Source organism: Lepisma saccharinum, chromosome 5 (genome assembly GCF_977018435.1).
Source record: "Lepisma saccharinum chromosome 5, izLepSacc3.1, whole genome shotgun sequence".
Classification (NCBI taxonomy): domain Eukaryota; kingdom Metazoa; phylum Arthropoda; class Insecta; order Zygentoma; family Lepismatidae; genus Lepisma; species Lepisma saccharinum.
Genome location: NC_139233.1, coordinates 74,540,372 through 74,562,781, shown reverse-complemented (window position 1 = coordinate 74,562,781; position 22,410 = coordinate 74,540,372). Strand labels below are relative to the sequence as shown.

General features: G+C 36.7%; 1 protein-coding gene across 4 annotated transcripts in view; it reads right to left on the bottom strand.

Moving 5' to 3' along the window:
- Positions 1-22,410, bottom strand: part of LOC145987886 (myosin-VIIa) — a 281,435-nt gene that overhangs the window by 130,390 nt on the left and 128,635 nt on the right. For all 4 annotated transcript variants that reach the window (XM_083122676.1, XM_083122677.1, XM_083122675.1 and 1 more), the window contains one exon: positions 12,894-13,007. In XM_083122676.1, coding sequence (XP_082978802.1) covers positions 12,894-13,007 — 114 coding nt within the window. The remainder of the gene's footprint in view (positions 1-12,893; positions 13,008-22,410) is intronic.

The window sequence follows — 22,410 nt, the reverse complement described above, 5'->3', positions numbered from 1 at the left end:
GTTCAGATAGTGATTGTAGCCTCGTATAATAAACCAAGTGGAAATAACCCAAGTGTTGATGCACCCAAAAAAACCAGTAATACTTCAAAAATACCTTGAAAAAGGCTATAAGGCTAAATTATTCTTCTAGCATAGAAATAAAGTTTAGCAAGTGGGCCTATAGTTCATATAGTCAGTCGTCTGTGAACTTCGTCTTGTCCTGTGAATTGTCAATATATTGATAAATGGTTATATTTTTTTTTTAAAAAAACAATGTTGGTAAGCGTGCAGTTATGGACCCATCGGTAAAGGGATTCAGTCTTTATAGACATACAATAATTTTCGTTACACTAAAAAATTTGGCCTCGTATAAAGGTAAATAGTCGAAATGATAAACATTTCGTGTACTTTATCCAGTAAGCCTTAGCTAGAAATACAATAACAGCGTTACAGACATAAAAATTAAGCAAGCTTTAATATTCTAGTGGCACATAATAAATATAAAATATCCTTTAAAATACTCTGACAAATAGTTGTGGGTTATCTGAAATCAAAATTTTCAAGCCCTCTCTCCTGCATAAATAGGCTCTAGAATTCACTAAGCCTCAAAATAATATTGGGTACATAAAATAAAAAGCAGATGCAGAGTGATGCTGATCGCATCATCTCCAAACAGCAAAAACAAAAGTATATGGATGGAGCCCCACCTGATACATTTAGGAAACTTTTCCTAGTATAAGAGTAACAAAATACTCAGCAAACTCTAAAATAAACAAACTTTCCTACGTAGCAGGCGTAACCTGACCTAAATAAATACATATAGAAATACAGAACCAAAAATAGCATAGTGGAAATCAGTAAACCCTAATAATAATAATAATAATAATAATAATAATAATATATTGTGTGGCTTACATTTTAGCTAAAAGTACTTTTTCTTTAGTGTTTTTGAAAAAATTTAAATAAATACTAAACTCTAAGTTAAAAATTTGTAAATATATATATGATACAAAACAAAATAAATAAAAATTAATACATACCCTGCAAAAAATCAGTAAAAAAGTTGAAAACATCTCTTTGTGCATCCAAAATATAATAACAAATCCTTCCTGACTGGATTAAATTGTGTTATTTGAGTAATATTAAGCCTAAACTTGTAAAATAAAAGGGTAAAACTTGACGAAACACACTTCATGTGTACAAAATTTAATTCAAACCACATCTAAATTGTGTTATTTGTGTAAACTAGAGAATAATCCTGTAAACTTGGAAAAAATCTCTCTCTCTCTCTCTCTCTCTCTCTCTCTCTCTCTCTCTCTCTCTCTCTCTCTCTCTGTGTGTGTGTGTATGTGTGGATGTGTGTGTGTGTGAGTGCGTGTGTGTCCAAAATGTAATAAAAAACACATTCAAATCGTGTTATTTGAGTAAATATTAGGCTAAACTTGTGAAATAAACAGATAAAAGTTGAGAACACACACTTTGTGTGTCGAAAATGTAAGTAAAAGTCTTTCCTGAATAGTATAAATAGTGTTATTTTGATAAAAAATTAACATAAAGTTGTAAAATAATAAGTTAAAAGTTGAAAAAAATGTCTTTGTGAATCCAAAATTAATGAAAAAATGTTGCCTGAATAGTATAAATAGTGTTATTTTGGTAAAAATTAACATAAAGTTGTAAAATAATAAGTTAAAAAGTTGTAAAAATATCTTTGTGAGTCCAAAATTTAATAAAAAATGTTGCCTGAATAGTATAATAGTGTTATTTTGGTAAAAAATTAACATAAAGTTGTAAAATAATAAGTTAAAAGTTTAGAAAATGTCTTTTTGTGAGTCCAAAATTTAATAAAAAATGTTGCCTGAACAGCTGAAATTGTGTTATTTGAGTAATAATAAGCCTAATAAACAGATAGAAGTTGAGAACACACACTTAGTGTGTCGAAAATGTAACTAAAAGTCTTTCCTGAATAGTACAAATAGTGTTATTTTGGTAAAAATAAGCCTAAACTTGTGAAATAAACAGATAAAAAGTTGAGAACACACACTTTGTGTGTCGAAAATATAACTAAAAATATTTCCTGAATAGTATAAATAGTGTTATTTAGGTTAAAAATAGGTATAAAATTGTAAAATAATAATTTAAAAGTTGAAAAAATGTCTTTGTGAGTCCAAAATTTAATAAAAAATGTTGCCTGAATAGTACAAATAGTGTTATTTAGGTTAAAAATAGGTATAAAATTGTAAAATAATAAGTTAAATAGCACACAGTAACATACATTTACTACCTAAATCAATAATCAAAAGGTCCTAGGTTCGTTACCCCGTGATAAAAACAAATGGTGAAAACTGTAGGCCCAGTCCCTGAGAGCTCTCCCTTCTTCATAGTACAGATAAAAAAAACCTGCGCTAAAGCGTCCTGTGCCTTGGGGCAACCCTGAGCGGAATATTAATTGGCGGCTGAAACCAGTTCTACAAGCGACGCATAGCTTCAGAGATTTGACCCTTGCTGCGCATTTCATTTCCAGACATCCTTTGTTGTCTGGATCAAACCCTTCCCCTGCCCTACACTATTGCATAGCTTTCCCCTGTTATTGCGTACTGGTTAACCTTGGAAAAACCGGTTCTGAAAACCTACCGACGCGTTCTCTGATTGGTCAATTGGGTTCGTTCTTTGTCCTGACGTTGTGACGTCATTTGACCTTGAACGCACACTCCCCAAATTCCTTTCTCGTCTACCTGGGCGGAATATTAATTCATTCTCTCTGTCTGGCATCAGAGCGGAATCGAAATTCTGAGACAGTATTCTGTCTAGCGTGTTGCACCACCGTGTTTCATACCATAATAACATACATTATTACATAGTACTAATTAATAATATTGCATATCGCGGGTTCGAGTACCGGGACCGTCCCCAATCGTAATTGGACCTGTACCTACACCCATTAACACCGTTCATAGCTGTTCATAAACCATAAACTCTTATTTTCAATACTATAAACATTAATTATTATAGTTTCATACATTACATACTTTGCAGTAATGAATATAAAACCATATGCATAGCGTTTAGTACCTCTAATTACCTTTTATATACATATTTTTCATAAAATAAATAAATATATATTTATAAAAAGTTATAAACATGCAAATATATAAATGTAAAGTATTCTAAGTACTTGCAAATGAATTCTAAATACGTGCGAATTAATTAAAACCCGTGCAAATTAGTTATAAGTACGTGCAAATTAAATTGCGAATATTAAACGCCCGAGGGCACAAACAGCCACTGGCGCGTTCAACATCTACTACTATTATTCTTTAGGCTGTGACGTAACTATAACGTCGTTGTGTTTATTGTTCACCAAATTAATCCGGCCCTGCACATCAATCAAATCGTCTAACACCCGCTATTGCGGCGCAATTACCGCACATGACATCATGCCAAACGTCAAGATTTGCGGTATGGCTTCATAACAAAAATGTAGTAACTGAACTTAATCATGTGTTATTTTATAGTCTTTTTTAAGTTGGGGGGCCAGGCCTCCTTTGGCCCCTCCAGAACTCCACCTATGGTGCGTTTGTTGAGAAATTGTGCTGAAAATATAATGTACGACTTACAGGACAGACGTTTGTCCCCTGCACATCCTTTCAATCTTCTTGTCAATCAATGAGAAGAGCTGTCATGTAAATAATGCCCAAAGAAGCTATTCAATATAAAGCATACTTATCAATATAATGTGTTGTATACACGTCTATTATATTATATTTTAAAGATATCGTACAAATATATACTATTTTGCTGGCTTTAATTTATTTTATATGTGCTTTAAAAAGCCTCGTTGGTTCAGTCGGTAAATAATCTGGCTGCCACGCTGAAGACGAGGATTCTGTTCCCAGGGTGGTTGGTCTCGAGGGGGATTTTCTCAGCAACGTCCTTGCATGAAAACTGTTTTGAGGTTCACCAGGGGTCTAAAAAAATAGTATTTTGGGGGCCGGAACGTGATGCTAACACCACTTTCATAAATGGCCGGGATTGTGAATCATAATCCCTATTCATTCATGGCATGTTACAACGCGCAGAAGGTACCTTTGCTTTTAAAACTTAGTACATATTTAGTCGCACACCGTGGCCGTTCGGTCTAAGACGTCATGCTTTGGTCTCTGGCTACGGAGCGCGCAGGTTCGAGTCTCCTAGGGGAAGCGTAACAACTTTCCTTCTGAGGTTTCGGACTGTGTATGGGACTAATGGCCACCCACCATTGTGAGGAAATTGGAGAGCTACAAATGAGTAGCGTAATCCGGTCATGGACACTTACAAAAATGACTGGGGGTCGTCGTGCTGACCACACGCCACTTCGTAACAAGTTGGATGATCTCCCGCCTCGGCAGGTGGAAGTGAGGCCGGCATTCGGTAGGTAGGCCTTAGCCCTGTATTAGTACACATTTGAATACATGCCGCGAGAATACTGACACATTATGAAATTTGTTTGACTCAACTCAAACATACTGCAGAAACTCTTTCCATGTAGATTTAATAGCCCGCATCCGTGGCAGAGTGGTTAGCACATCGCGCTACGACGCCAAGGATCCCAGGTTCGAATCCCGGCCTGGGTATGGATGTTTGTGAGTGTCCATTCATCAATTTCATCATCATGACTCATCCCCATCTTCGCAATTAGCTAAAAGTTGCAGAAAAGTGAAGTAAAATAAACCAAATAAAAAAAACTAGATTTAATATTTCATATTTGTGTTGATTGATTGAATTCGCGTTTTAAGTCCGCTTTTTGCACAGAAAGGCTAATTGGGACTGGACCTACAGTTTAAAGTTGGATCCTATCCACTATTTGCCTACAGCGAGTATCGAACCCGGGACCCCTTGACTACAAGGCGACGGCGCTACCACTAGGCCATCGGGGAAGCCATATTTGTGTTGCTTCACAAGACTTATTTTCTAATTGCGTACTGTATTATTAGTAAAACACATTTTGTGTGTGTGTTGGATATGGTATGAGATTTAATTAGGAAAAGCGATGGATAATGTAATATTTATACAAAGTAAATTAATGTATTATGTTCTTACAACAAATTTAACTATTACAGAATAGGAATCCAGTGCCGAAATTAGCGGTAAATTTATTTTTAATTCCTCGCAGTAGTAAATATTGTTACAAATAAAATCTAAAAATTTAGATTCTCAACTCAGGTGGATAAGAGACCAAATTATAATTCTCAGCTTGCATTTACCTCCGATTATTAGAAGTATCATTCGACCGAAAAGCAATCGCTGACTGTTGGCTGATAAATGCAACGTGCCTAAAATACAGGAAAACGTAACAGCATAATCGTTCCATTATTTTTGTTTTGTATTTGTATTGCTTTTGTTTTATTTCAAGTATAATTTACCTCTTGGCTAATCGCAAAGATGAAAATGAATAGTGAGTAGATGAAATGGATGAAGGGATGATCACAAATCCATGTAGATCACAAACAGCACAGAGTAATACACAGATTGTTGGTTGTTGATTGTTGGATTGTTGTTGATCCCTTCGGCCCTCGACCCGAACTAGCACTACACTGAGGCTCCGGAAGATCCGCTGTCGTCAATGTCTTCAGCTTTGGACCCCAACTGGAACTAGTAGTAGACTTCGTTACTTTACGGTATTTAGTCCTTTTCATCTTCGAATCACTAGATCTTATAAAGCCACCAATGGACACTGACGGATCACTAATCGACAGTATGAATGAACTGTCACACTTACCTTTGAATTATCATTAACAGATTCTCTTGTACAGATCAACTTGGAAATTGAAGCCACGTATTTTAACCTCATTATATTCTAGAATGTTCCGCAGATAAAACGATTCGTTAATGTTGCCAGTAGTTCGACTCCTTCTCTTATTCATGAACGTTTCCTCTCCCGCTTTCCACAGATTAAAAAATTTCAATGAATCGCCCTACGTGTGGCGCTACGTTTGCAGCTTCCAATGCTGACAAGTCTTTACATAGTGCAGCGACAACACCGAAAGCTCAAAAAAAAAGTTTTAATGCAATATTATCAACAACAGGGTTATATAACATTCTCCGAGTTGCCTTGGTAAGTATTTCTCTCCTTATATTATCGGCACACTATTCAAGAAAACAAAAACCTAATTTTATGTAGTGTAAACTTTAAAAAAAATTAAGGGCGGGCTCCAGCCCCCCTGATCCCACCTTGGATACGCGCTATTAACAATAACAGGGTTATAGAACATTCTGTGTCTTGGCTCAAAAATTATTTATCTCAAATTATCATCACATTATTCAAGAAGCCATGAATCTAATTTTATGTAGCGTAATTTCCTGAAGGGGTTGCTGGAGCCCCCTGATTCCCACCTTGGATACGTGCTTGACTCGATAATTATTTCTCTCCTTAAACTATCGTCACATTATTTTATTTCCAGACACAAGAAACCAAATACCTCATTTTATCTATTGTAAACAGAAAACTTTTTGGGGGGCTCGAGCCCCCTAAGCTCCCCCTTGGATACGTGCCTGCTGCGAGTGTACCTTCATCAATTTAAACTAATCATCACTCATCCTGTTCGTCGCGATTAGCCAAAAGTGGAAGAAGACGCTAAATAACAAAAACAAATTTATCCTCATCGTGGCGATCAACTGGAGAATCTTAAAAGTAGCGTAAAAATATTAAAGGGAAATTCCAGGACATTCAGTAAAAAGTCATAACAGAATATGCCCGGACAAGAACTTTCCTTAGAATTAGACATTTAAAATAAATGCAATAGGTTAGCTGGAAAGAAAAGCCGGCAGTGGACTACAGCCTACAGGGACAAGATATCACGCAAAAAATAAACTATGCATTGTTTCGGAATAAATGTATTCTTCTATCGCGTATTTGATCTCTTGTTGTCAAATTAAATTAACAGCTTTGGTGTATAATATCAAAAGATGCATGAAAACAACACGTTTCATGGACCATCTGCTACATTCTACGCATAGCTTTCTTCCGCTCGTGTCCGCTTGGTGACGTCACAAGCTCTAGCCAATAACGTGCAAGTCGCGGAGTGGCCCCCTCTGGGTTAAGCCATTGTAATTAATTTAATGGGGGAAATTACCAATACTGTTTAACTAATCAACAACGCATGTTCACATCAGAACTCCCCACAAAATAGATCCATAAAATGAATTTAAGTCATCCGAGCACAATTTAGTTGCATTTAGCAAAATTTAAGAGTTCAATCGGCACACTTTTCCTGATTGGCAGGTTGGCAACGCTGGACACACGGTACAAACTGGGCTTCACATCTATTTCTTGTCCAGCGCGGGGTGTCCAACGAGGGGAAAGGGAAGGTGAGGGTAGAAAGGCAAAGACAACTTGTTCCGAGGGCGAGCGTTAGTTTCTCGATTAACTCCTGTTGCGTTGTTGTTTTATTTTATCTTGTTTCTTCTTTTCGTTCATTTATTTTGTATTGTTCTTTGCTTGATTTGCATTTTTTACTTCGCTTTTTGTGCCATTTTTGGCTAATTTGCGAAGATGGAGAAGAGTGTTGATATGATGAAATTGAAGAATGGACACAAACATCCATGCCCAGGACGAGATTCGAACCCAGGACCCCTGGCGCCGTAGCGCGATGTGCTAACCACCCCGCCACGGAGGTCGGCTTTCATTGTTGTGAGCGTGAAGTGAGAAAGGGGAATAATGACTTGTATAACTCTGGAATGCTACAAAAACAAACATATAAGCAAGCCTATTACCGGGCATAGGAAGAAAGTAAGGGCATCGGAACATTGAGGACTGCCACCATGACATCTAAAGCATCAATTTACAATAAAATCAAGAAATACGATTTACGAGTTAACATACATCAAGAGTTACTATTCAAGTACGTTGATAGATGCAAGAATATGTTGTTACCTTTTCAAAAACAACTTTAAAGGTTATATTTTTTATATTTTAAAAAAATCGCACCCATAACAACACGAACTCGCACGCCTGTGCCTACCCTTCCAGCGACACCACGCTTCGCTACTGAATAACCAGAACAACAAAGCATTACGTGAAGCTGTAGCTAACCTTCTCACTGCAGCACAAAAAATGGGGCTCACAGTAAATGCAGATAAAACAAAATATATGGAAATAACTAAAGTGCCTGCTAGTACTAATACTGCAACTTTTGAAGTTAATGGGTTCCCTTTTGAGAGAGTTCAGGAATTTAAATATCTTGGCGCATATATAAATGAGAAGGGAGATTTTCTGACAGACATTAAACACAGGATAAGTATCGCAAACAGAAGTTATTTTGGACTCAGAAAATATATGAAGTCTCAGTACATCAGAAGGAAAACAAAAGTTAAACAATACAAAAACGTTAATAAGACCTATTTTAATGTATGGATGTGAATCATGGATAATAACCAAGAAGGCTGAGTCAATGATCGAAGTTTCGAAAGGAAGATTCTGAGGAGGATCTATGGGCCGAATTATGAAAATGGATTATGGAGAAGAATATATAATAAGGAACTATATCAGCTTTATCAGGATATAGAAATTGTGAAGGAAATCAAACTAACATGGCTAAGGTGGTTGGGGCATATATACCGAATGTCAGATAACATGGTGTGTAAAGAGTTCACATTTACGAATATGGATGGGAGGAGAAGAGTAGGAAAACCACCTATAAGGTGGGTTGATTCGGTAGAAGAGGACCTGAGTTTGCTGGGAATTAGGAGCTGGAGAAGGGAGGCTGTGAATAGCGATGGATGGCGGAAGATTCTGAAGGAGGCCAGGTCTGTGATGGACTGTAGTGCCAGAAAAGAAGAAGAAGAACGAGGTTCTGGCGCCTGAGCCAGTGTTGCCACATGAAGGGAAATTTCCCTTTATGAACGGAAATTCGAACCAAATTTTAAGCGAAATGGAATGAAATTATGGAATTATGTACTATTTATTATTACTATGCAATTTTTAGTTCATTCCTTTGAAACAGGTATCTTTCCTGACAGACTAAAAATAGCAATTGTAAAACCAATATACAAGAAAAATGATCCAAAAGATGTAGCCAATTATAGACCTATATCACAACTTTCTGTGTTCTGAAAAAAATTTGAACGTGCAATGCTAATAAAAGTTGAAAAATGCTGTGAAAAGTATTCAGTACTAAGCAAGACACAACACTGTTTCACAAAGCAAAAAAGCACAAATTCTGCCCTGATTGATCTCATTGAACAAGTGGGTGAATCACTTGATAACTGCAAACACACACTTGGAATTTTCTGTGACCTGACAAAAGCCTTTGACTCAGTCAATCACGAAATTCTCCTAAACAAACTAGAAAATTATGGCATACGAGGACTAGCACATAAATGGTTAGATCATATCTTCATGAAGGAAAACAATTTGTAGAAATATGTTACTTAAATGGTGATGGAAATACAATATTTAATCAATCTCCAGTTCAAAAAATAAATTGTGGAGTTCCCCAAGGCATTATACTTGGACCTTTTCTATTCCTGCTCTATGTAAACGAAATGCCAAAACTTTTGGATGAGGCACAGACTATACTGTATGCAGATGACACAAACATTATATTAACAGATCACTGTGAGCATGCCTTAAAAAAATAAAGTAAACAACACATTGCTAAAGATTGATAGCTGGTATCAAAGAAATAATTTAATTCTAAATACAAGCAAAACAAATTACATAAATTTTACAGCCTCTCAAACAAAAAAACACTTAAAATATTAATGTTAAGTCCCAAAATACAGACTTAATGCACGCAAAAGAAACTACATTTCTGGGTATTGTTTTAGATGAACACTTGAAATTCTCAAACCACATCGACATGTTTCAACAAAAATTAAGTAAAGTCTGTTTTGCACTACGTGTAATGGTAAACATTACTTCTTTTGGTCTGTCAGAAGTCTCTATGTAGCAAACTTTGAATCCGTAATAAGGTATGGAATCATGAGCTGGATAAACAAGGCACATACTGTTTAAATTACAAAAAAGAGCACTTCGAATTGTGGCAGGAGTCAATGGGAAATATTCGTGCAGAAATCTCTTCCGTAACTTCCGCTTGCTGACATTACCCTGTTTGTATATCTATGAATGTCTGGCATACAACAAACAAAATATTAGTACTTTCGAAACCAATGAAGATATCCATAGCCTGAACACGAGAAATAAAGATAAAAATCGAATGAAGACAAGAGAAGACAAGAAGGGACCTAAAAACTCAGCAGCTGACCTGTATAACAAGTTGCCCAGAGTGTCAAGACACGAACTAAAGGTGGAAAGGTTTAAAAATAAAATCAAAACCATGCTAATTAAACATTCATTTTACAGCATACAAGAATATACAGAGGCAACACTCATACATTGAATGCATACACACATATCTATTGGACCGAGTGTGAAGGACTCAAGTCTTGTGTAAATACAACTGGTTAGCAGCAAGAGTCTGAAGTACTTAGTAGTTATAACTTCTCTCGCTGGCAATTTAAAATGCATTACGGAAAACAATAAAATTGCGAACGAAGCGAGCAAGAAAACTTGCAGATCCAAATTTTTGAAAACTGAAAACAATATTGATTTAATATGGTGCAAGAGAATTCACGAGACGCCATGGCATTCTCTTTTACAATATTTTTCATCTAGATCGTTCGGAGCCCAGCGCTAACTCCCGCCGCTCCCTAGCTACAGCTCTGAACTTGACAAGACTGTAAGAAAAGCAGAAATTACGAGCGAAGCGAGCAAGAAAATTTTACGAAATGTGATTTTATTTGTATAAAATTTGATATCGAGAGGGAAATTGCCCCTCTGTGCAACCCTGCAGGTGCTCTTGGCAGTCTGGAAGAAATAATGCAAGAAAGACGTGAAAACTAATTCCATCTTGAGTATCCTTTGTCCTGCTACGCTTAGATTCTACTAGTCTTGCTTTCTTTTACCTCAATATTTGCCCCCTAGAATTGATTTCCGTAGATGGTTGGGGAGCAGGCACGTATCTAGAAATATGTTTCGGGTGGGGGGGGGGGGGTCCGAACCAAGTGCCTCAGGAATAATAATAATAATAATAATGTTTAAATTAAAATAATTATATTAAATCAAATTAATATTATATTATTATTACACGATTAGGTAAAAGGACTATAAGAATAGAGATATAACAGCGCATATTCATTACGTAGCTTACCTGTAGTTAAGATCGGAATAACTTACTTAAAAACAAGTGAAATTAACGTCAAATAGATGAATAATTGAATATTTATCGAATAACAAAAATGATGTTACATGTAGTTGGAGAAAAGTAAGTTTCTGATTAAAATTTTATGCATATTATTTTGAATAGTAGTGCACAAAAATCTTCTTTGTAATGTCATTCAAAGCCGTATCTTGATCAGATCCAGATTGCAGTCTTCCCTTACTATATGAGAAACTATGTAAATCAAGCTGAAAATTAACCCTGAAACCACGATTGCTTGTTTTTCTGAAACAGTGGCTGTATGGGCGCTATTCACCGGATGTTTACATTTCTGTGCTTCCTTGGCGCGGGCGAGAACTGCACTTCCGGTTTTGAAAAGAATAGCATGGAATTCAAAGGTGTAAAGGCAGTGTCTTCGGAAAAGGCGACAATTTTTGTGTGCGTGTGGTGTAGCTCTTGGTTTCAACATGAGATAGGGAGCAAATAATAAATAATTGTTCTCAGATATCTATGCATCGTTTTCAGACAGACCAGATACGGAAAAATCAGTGGATTTAGGCAGTAAAGCGAAAAGATTGGACACAAACACGAGGGAGTAGGCTCCGCACTTTATCAAATCAAATCAAATCTTACGTGTTTCGAAAATTATAATTGTCTAACGCAAATCTGTTGACTAAATGTAGAAGTTGGAACTATTTAAATAATCATATTATAACTCATTTGCCTTTTGGTTGTTAATAAGCGCACTCTCCATGGGCGTCGGGAAGGGGTGTCGATCGACCCCCCCCCCCGAATTTAGCATCGTTCATTTCAAGTTGCAAAAAAGCAAAAGGTTTGTTGTTTTTATTGTTAACAAAGAAATAAAGTTCACTTGGTTAGTATTCGAACAGAGTAATAAATGTAAAATATGCATTAGATCGAAAAAAATGAGTGAAAAATACAGGAACAAGGTTCTATTTTGATATTCTACCAATTAATTCAAACAATAAATGGTTCCACAGTTTTCAGAATTCGAAAAATTATAATCTTAGATGAGGTCACACAATATAAACTTTGTGAGTATTTTTTCTAACTTCGAAAGTCCTTTATTGAACGACATTTGCAAAAGTTAATAACAAAATACAATAGCTGTGCATTTTAGTATAGTAACTATGAAATGCAAAAAAGAAAAATAATAATGGGAAGTAGTTGTGCTAGCTTGTGGATCGAATAGCATGATAATAATAAACAACAATAATAATGATAAATTTCGAATAAAATTTATTTAATTTGGTTAGCCTATATTATTAGTGTATAATAATAATTATAACCGTAGGAATTATTTATTTTACTGTTGTAATCGAAGTACAATATTTCTATGTTTATAATTAATGTAAGCTTCATTTCAACCTGCAGAAGTATTTTCAAAAACGAAACTGTTGTTAGAAGATCATATTTCCTTGGAAAATATTACTATTGTCCCTTACATCTGCATCCAAAAGATCCGGGAACTTCCCAATATTTTCCAGGTATTTTTGTTTCTCTATATCGCTATATCGCTTAAAAAAAATTTAAGTGATCCAATTTGTATCCTATCTTATAAACTTTAAGACAATCTGTATTCCACTTGTTTACATTGGGAACTTGGCCATACCGAAAGTTCCATCCCCGCCTCCAACAATCAAATTGCCAGATCGATTTTATTTTCTTTACTCAGGAACATCCCCCATAATGGCTCACCTTTCCGTCGTCGTCGATGACTTGAATCCGTCTCCCTTCCGCTGAGATTACTCGGGCTCCAATCGCTACATCAAATTCACGACCCGTAACCGGTTCAATCCAAATGTAATCTCCCTGAAAGAAAAGAGAAAGAAAAAGTAATAAATAAATTATACGTACAATGTGTATACACATAGCAATCTATCAATCTCAATATTGAACGCAACACACAAAATATTATCCATACCAATCGTGCATTTTTGTTCAAGCAGAACGAACAACCACGTTGGTCCAGTGAGGTGGCCGGAAGGTGCTGGTTGTCGTTATGGAAAGTGCAGGCGGGACGTCCCCTTCAAGAATCCAGAAAAATATATAAAGTATGTATAAAATAATAGTGTATTTTACAGAGTGTCCCCAATCAAAGGTAACGACGTATATGTGGTGTTATGACCTTTCAGGAAGGCGCCTGAAACATAGGTGGAATAAGGGAGAGAATGGATGGATTGAAGGGCATCTAAAAAGCTCTAAAAGGTAATATAAAGATTAAGCTTCGCCTATTCCTCTTTGCGTCACTCTTCTGCCCCTTTACGCTGATCGTGTAGATGAGGATGAAGGTCAATTAGACGAAGAGGCAACCATGCCAAGGTTGGGATTTGAATCCAGAACGTTAGATAGCGAGGTCGTGCATCACCCCACACCGTGTTCGGTCACTGAGGCGGTCTCTCCCCATGAAGGCGCCAGAGTAAATGGCGACAAACCCTTATTTTGACATCCAAAAAAGGTGGTCATCTCCCTGGACATCTAAAATTAAGCGAACCTCCCTTACTGAGGAGTTTCAAAACAAACAATACTGTAAATAGTTAATTAACAGAGTAAACGGCGATTCGCTAGTTGAGCTTTAAAATCAATCGATCATCCAAGATTTATAGAAACTTCAATGAACTTAGCGGACAAGAGCTTAAAGAAGAGGGGAAGATCATCCGCCTCCACATGAGAAGGTTATTCATCCGCCACAGACCTGAAATTGACTGTAATTATAGCAAAGTCCGAATTTTATGTAAATATGTATTTTTTTCAGTCGCATTAAACTGAGGAACCACACTAATAAGAACACTCATATCAACTCTTTATTTTACATATTTCAATCGATTCTACATCACACACACATATGTATACATATATATTGTTTTCTAATTAAAGTTCTATATTTCTTGACATAGCCACGAGGGTTATGGATCTTGTGATGAAGAACGTTGCATTTGAATTTTTCATTATTGAGCCTCGCTTTTTTGCAATTTTTGACTAATCGCGAAGAGAGGATGAGTGATAATTAGATGAAACTGATGAAAGAACATTCACCAAATAACACCCATGCTCAGGCCGGGACTCGAACCCGAGAACTTCGATGGCCAGTTGTTGTTGACTATGTTGTATCTTGATGATGTGGCTAAGTTCTCACTGTTACCGATGTTGAATGAATCTTGAAAATATCACACCAGGATGAAACGGCTCCCTTATTTGTTGTTTTCACAATACTTGTTTTCGCTGCGGTTATTGTGTTTACCCATTGCCAGCATAAAGACACCAGACCATTAGTTCGTAGCACAATTACGCAATAAAGATTTAGCACGTAAACTGTATGAGCAGGACAGTTACGTGAGCAATAATGCACGCTGGATTGGAAAATGGCCTTTTGTTCCTAGCTCTTGTGACAAGAGAAAGTGATGGAAAGAGTGAAGCTTCCAATTGACCCTGTGCAGTGTGAAACTTTTGTTACAAGTCTTCGGTACACGATGGCCAACCTTCTGCGAGTGGTACAGTCACCTCCGGGACATTTGCTTTCCGACTTTCACCGGTTTTCTTACCCTGGCTTCGGAGTCATTTGACAAGAAATGTGATGTTTGTGAGAAAGTACTCCTTGAAGAAAAAGGTCATTCATTCCATATTTTTCACCTTGTAACTGTTGAGAGGCTCTTGTGGCTGGCCATGATGGAACAAAACCTGAGTGATATTCCCATGAAGAAATACGCTGTTCTGCTCATGACCAAGGTGAATTCAGCCCTTCTTCATTATGCCAAGGGCGTCGTTAAGGGAGGTGGGGGTAATTGGTTCCTCCAAAATTTTCCGTGGCTTAGGGGAACATTTACTTTAATATAAAAACCCTCCAAATTATTTCTTTAGAAAGCCTTGGTTGTAGACCACAATCGGTTTCATTATTTTAGCTATTAAATGTAATATTATGCCTCTTTCAATAATTGAAAAAAGTAGTCACCATATATTTTTATATCATAAAGATTCGCCCGTAATTTCATACTTCGCTGTTCATGTTTATTGAATCAGTAAAATACTCTACGAGTATTGTTTATGTACGGGTGCATGAACAGAACATGTACGTACGTCGCCAGAAATTTTTGGAGGGGTGGGAAACAGGCCGTTGATATAAAATTGAATAGTAAAATAATAATAATGTAATTAATGATAATTATTAGAAACTAATAACAATAAAGTATAGTATTAATACGAATATATTATTGTTAGAATTAATAGTATTATTATACGTAGGATCGTTGTTAAGATTCCTCCATTCCATGCACCAAATGAGCGAATATCCGGATTAACTTCAGTCGAGGCGCCATGCTGTCAGGGGAGGATGGGGCTTCCACTTACAATACCAGGTTAACTTGTCTCTTTTTTGGAAGGGGGATGCCATCCATTGTGCATCCAGGCAAATCCGAGGTGTAAGCACTCAAATGCAAACAAACCTCTCTTCCACGCCGTACGCTTTGAACTGCATTGTTGCAGACTAACGAGGTTCTGGAACATGGACTCCTAATTCTCTGTTAGTGTTGCCCACGGGACGAGACGGGACAGGCTTTTAAAAATTCGAGACGAGACGAGATTGACCATGTGTCATAAGACAAACTAATATTTTCGAGACGAGACAGCATTTCCACGAGGCTCCACGAGACGAGACAGGCCAAAGTCTCGTCTCGTGGGCAACACTATTCTCTGTGCGGCTTGTGTTCTATCCTCAGTTGTCCTTTTATCATATTCGTCTTATCGCGATTAGTCAAAATGGCAGAAAAGTGAATAAATCAATCAAGGAAAATCAAACTACAATTTTAGAAGGAGTCCAGGCAGTACGGCCCCTGCAAGTGAATAAAATGCTTGTATACGGTTCCAAGAACCAGTTATGCTCCAGTCGGTGGTCGACTTCCGTGGCGGAGTCGTCAGCGTAGTGCGCTACAATGTTCCGGGTTCGAATCCTGGGTGAGACATTAATGTTTGAGTTCGTTCGTCGTGGATGAAAAAGTAGAGAATTAAGTCACATTGATATGAAAGATGAGAGAGAGAGAGAGAGAGAGAGAGAGAGAGAGAGAATGACGGTGCAAACTGCTGCTTAGGGGTTTTTCATTAAAAAAAAAAAGTTGGTAGAACGTCTAACTGCAACGTGGGTGATCCGGGTTCGATTCTCAAGGTAATTAATTCTTTGATATTTAATACTTACGAGTCATTCCATACGAAATCAACACAGCTCACAACCTGACCATCTCCGATTTACATGAAATTTGGGAAGTTGAAACTATGTATGGAACTCGGTAACTATGAAAATTTTGAGTCTCGTTTGTCTTTTACAAATTATTCAAGGTCAAAGTTCGCAGAAATTGCCCTTTCTGAGTTCGCTTAACTATACTAAATGTGCTGTAACTTTGCCCCTATTTGGCCTAGGAAGCTGAAATAAAGTTCATTGTGCGGGGAATGGAATGAGCTTTCCAATGATATGTAACAAGCCTACTTTTGGATAAAAGAAAATTTTGTCACGTGACTTTGACCTTGAAAATCTCAAAACATGTCATCGCCAAAAGTCGCGAAAAAAATATTTGGCACACCATGCTATACTCTAAAACATATTAAAAAATCAAGCTGGGACTGAAATGGGATCATAATATACAAAATAATATGTATAGCTATGTGACTGATAAAGGCCTCATTACAATGTACTAGGGTGGGGCAAAAGTCCCTTTATACCAGCTGTAAAATGTAAGGTAGTTATGCTGGGTATATTTGGTCATGATAGAAACATGTTAGGCCCAAAGGGAACCATAGTAGTGTGTGCCAAGCAGAGGTCTGCCATATTGTTGGCCGTCATATTGAATTCAACTCAAACATTTTGAATGGAAAGGGAGTGATGTGATATATCAAACGAGGCTAGAATTTCACAGATGGTCAGGTTGAAAATTGCACATATCTGTGTTGATTTGGCATGGAATGACTCTTATGGGAAAAACATTACCAACACATCAGTTTAGAACTAATTACTCGTAAAAACAACAATAATTCTACGAATTTCCACTTGCAAACTGCTTATATTATCAGACATATTTTTAAAGGCGTACGTGTGATCCCAGTTTCGTTTTTCTGGCTGTATGAGCTCTGGCAAGTCCACTGATAAGGTGTATTTCTCAACACTGTTTGAACAAGACGCACCACGATGTTAGACATATTTGGGACAAGAAAACACACCAAAAGGTTGTGCGTGCTGGCAGATTAAGGAAAAGTAAAAAATTGAGTCTTCCGGCCTTAATTGTCAATCCGACCCCGATTTCTGAATAAGTGATGAAACAAACTTTGGTGGTGATGCTAATGTTCTTCGTGCAAAAGTGTACATTCGTGTTCCATGCATGACAACGAGTTGACCTGATGAAGATGCTGTGATGACCTCCGTGACCTTTGTGGTCAGGGCCCTATTTAGGATCTGTAGACCCCTAGGCTGAACCTGTGGTGCAGGCCCTACCGGGGAGAAATTTTTCTAATATTTTAATTTTAAAAATAACATTGTAATTTTAAGTAAACATGTTAGGTAAATGCAAGATCAAAAAAAGGAATGTAACAAACAAGCAAATTTTACTTATATTTAATTCAAATACAGTACTTTCCCAAATAATCAGACTTAAAATGAAAGTGTCAAATAATCTTAGTGGTTAATTGCTTTGCACCTACACATCATACTAATGAAGCTACTTATATCATCTTCATGACTTAGTTGACTCAAAATATCACTTTCAATGCTGAGCAAAGCCAAAACGTTGAGTCTGTCTTCTAACATGGAGGTTCGAAGCCTGTTTTTGATCAACTTCAATTTTGAAAATGACCTTTCTCCACTGCTGTTTGTGACCATAAGTAACAGGTACATTCTTAGAGCGACCTCGATATTAGGCAAACAATCTTTGACGTTTTTTTCATACAACCACTTCTCCTGACTAATGACTTTTTCATTTTCCTCATCATCTTTATTAAAAAGGATTGAGCTGAATCAGTTTATTTCCCAATTGATCGTCTAAGTGATTGTTATATGTTTCTACTAAGTTTTGAGCTGCTGCAATTATCTGCTCATTAGTAAGCGTATCCAACTTGTTGAGAAGCCCAAAAAGGGTATCAACTAGTTTGTATGCCTCAAGCCTCTGCCGCAATGAAGATTCAAATTGATCTATGACAGGAAGGAACCTAGGAGCTCGAAATTTTTCTGATGGGGTCAGCTCAACTTCTGGTGTTTGGACACAGTCAAGAGGTGCCAAACGCATGTTTATTTTGCGGTGTTTCACTCTCATACTCAGTGCAATCAGCTAACTCAGCAGCTTTCATCTCATATTCATCAAAGCTATCCCGTTTTGTTCCTGTGAAGCTTGTTAGTGATGTCAGTGCTGAGGGCCCGCACCACAGTATGAAAACAAATACATTTATTTTTATTTTTGTCTATTCAAAATTAAAATTTATATTAACAGTTTTTTTTTGTTTTTTTGTTGTTTTTTTTTTGTGGTGCGGGCCCATAGGCTGCAGCTTAGACAGCATGCGCCTAAATGCTGCCCTGTTTGTGGTTCCTCATAAAAGTGTTGTTAGTTTGTAGTTATTGGTGGAGGACATGCTATATAACCAATGCTCGAAGTGGATATACTTATAGGTGGGGGGATGCTTAAATAATTCGACTTGGATACAATGACAGAAGTGGGGGATGCTTTACGCAAATTTTCTTAACTGGGGGACAGCATACCTCCGCGCCCCCTCCCACTTCGAGAAAAGAGTACAACACACCAATATCTTCTTACATAGGCTATGTATTATTTTCAAATTATTGGGGAAACGCATCCTCATATCCCCTCGCTAATGACGTCCGTGCTAAAAACGAAAACTGAGAAAATAATATTTTCTAAGGATTTTCTTTCAAAATGACAAAATAAGACATTTGAACTTTCACAAAGGCAATAAGAAGCTAAAATACACCCAAAAAATGGGGAGGGGATAAGACTAGCAACCACTTTAAAAAATAATCAAGCTCAGTTATTAAATAAAAACAAACGTCAATAAAGTTTTGTTGGGAACTCAATTATGATTCTCATGCAAACATGTTTGTACGAGCAGTTTAAATTTCATTTTTCAATTGCTGTTTTCGACAAAATTATATTTTCAAATTCTGAACCTAAACTATCGACATTTTAGATTACATAAGAGTAATGGTGTGATCACAAATTTCAAGTACTTACTGTCGAATTAAAACCGTGTTAAATTTAACATATTATTTGGTTGCTGAATTGTCCCTTCTTTTTTAAAATTGGCTCGCCACGACTTTGACGGAACACCTAAATGTTTCTACAATTTTTAGTTTTCTAATTTTCTCCACTGGTTATAATTAGAAAAAACTAATTAACTGGTAGTAAGCATGGCCGTATTTAGAGGGGGGGTTTCTAGGGTTCAAACCCCCCCCGAAACTTCCGACATGGATTAATGGAAGTTCAGAAACCAAAATGTGTAACAATTTTTCAATTTTTTTTTCCGAAACATCACAAAAATACAAGGAGACAATGTTGAAACGATCGGGCTAGAATTTTCATACATTTAGAATTCTGAAAGTTGAGTGAAACAGGATTTATTCTCAGAATCGTAGCCCACCCGCAACCCCTCCATTTTCACTTCTGCTGTTATCTTTCCAGTGTTGCTCCTTCGTCACAAGGAATATAGACTGAAGATTCCCTTATGATTGTCCCAAAATTCCCTTTAGAGCCTAAGATCTCCAGTTTTTTAGCGCATTACGCTTGCGATTGAGGTTACAATCCATGCACCAGGCTAAGTTTTTAAAAATAATAACTGGTTCCACACTTTTCAAAATTCCAAAAATTTAATTTTAAAGTCAAACAACAAAAACTTTATCATTAAAATTTCCATCTAACATTTAAAGCTTTTTCTTGAAGGTATCTAAAGTTTAATGACGAAGTATAATAATTGTGCATTTCAGTACACACTGTATGAAACGTAAAAAAACAAAAAAAAACAACCTTGTGCTGGATATTCACTCATCTGCTGGATTGAGTAAGCCCCTCAAGGATATGACAATAATATAATAATAATTATTATTAGTATTATTATTATGAAATTTTAATTATTATTGTACAATTATTGTTATTATTTCTATTATTCAAATTTCTGGCGACGCCCATGGGAACAATTATGATTGAACCCCCCCCCCGAAATTTTTTCCTGCCTACGGCCATGGTAGTAAGGTAGAACTTTAGGACTAACTTTTTTATTTTTTGTGTGTGTAGGTAATCTTGGTAGCTTTCAAAACATACAGTAATTATGTTGTCAACAGTGAATTTAGTTGGTTCAGTGTTAACGTCTAGTCAAGTCAACGTAGCTCTACAGACAGTAATTCGCAAGTTGTTAATGTTATAGGAGTACTGTTGCATTTTGTGTTACGAAAATTAAAAACTAGGACAGTTATTTTGGCAACCAAGTTTCCAAAATGTTTAGTAAGAAGTTTAAGAAAAACAACAATTACGATAGTCAAACTGAAAATCCAAACAAAAGAGTGGAAAATGTATTCCGATTTTCGTTACTTAATCTGTAACGTGTACAGATTTTTTCACTTTTTCAAGTTGACAAACTTGCTCAAACTGCAATGCAATCCAATTGCAAATGTATGCGGTGTGAAAACAAGCAGAAGGAAATGCATTACGTGGCCCGCCGTGAACATGTTTACTTTTCTCTACACAAGGGAGGAAAAAGTCATGACTGTTGCAATTATCAGTCCCGTGACATACCCAGTTGGAAGGCTAAACATAACAGATGATTCACAATGTGAACAGTTCCGTTTACACAACCCTTTGCAATTCTCACAACTGACTGCTTCACTTCAACAGATGTTCTAATCGTGATCACGACATCTGATCCACTACTGTTGCTATCGTGTATTTTTAAAATCATGGGAAAATTAGTATCTCTTTCTCTACGTACACAAATGATACCGAGGCCTATAGCCTAAGTACTACCACAGACAAATGTATTAGACTTGTCTGTGGTACCTGTACTACTGAGGTGTATACATGTTTCAAAAGTCGCACAATCACAACTTACATACAGGGTGTCCGGGCTAGAGGTATACAAAAATATATGCTTATAAAGAAAGAACTATACATTTTATGTTGTTGGGTAAATGCTCAATCGAAAGAAAATCTCCCCGAGATTTGATGGTCACCATTTCAAGGTCAGCACAGAGTCGTATACATCGCGCATGCGCACAAATGTTCAATGTGACGCGCTCTGGCCAGTCGGGTCTTCCTTGTCGCACAAAAGTTTTGCTACCTTGTGTTCTGACGTCAGATGAGGAATGCCTACGAGGTTAGGTTAGGCCTGTTAGGTTAGGTTCCATTAGCATAAATACAATGAAAAAATATTATTTAGACTAAGAGAACAAAACATAACTAGCCTAACCTAAGAACGTAAGGCATTTAGCATAAAATTAGAAAGTGTTGCTCAAGTGTGACCCTGGCAAGTCGAGCAGCGTACGCCTGACAGTCAACATGTGGACGCCACAAAGAAAGATGCAGTGTGTGCTATGGTTAGCAGAGTTCAAATCAGTGCTAACCTTGAAATGGTGACGATCAAATCTCGGGGGGATTTTCTATCGATTGAGCATTTACCCAACAACATAAAATGTATAGTTCTTTCTTTATAAGCATATATTTTTGTATACCTCTAGCCAGGACACCCTGCATAATAACTTGAAAACTGCAAGTGATATTTACACTTGTTTTCTGGTTTTCTGAATCTTAATACCTTGTCCATTGGCATATTATTTAATACCTTAACGTTGTCAACTTATTCTAAACAGGAAACTCCAGAAATTATTTGATGGGTAAGTCAGAAAGAATTTTTCCCCAATAGTAATTTTGGAGGAGATACAATAAAATCAAAACTAGATTAAAGAATAAGAATATCACCTTGCAAAAATTATTGAACAAAAATAATGCTAGCGTTCGCTAATGAATATACCTAGGTATGAACTTGCAGCTTTCGACATGGTAGATAGTGCGATACCATTCTGAAAACATCTCGAATAAATACATACAGTGATATTGTTCTTTTATTAAAATAACAAGAAATACGCTTCTACATAGACCACAGAAATGCGTGTTTTTTCCATCATTTCAAAAGGTCTCATCAGCTGTAATGCGGTCTTCAACGACTCGTCACGCAGACGCTTGTC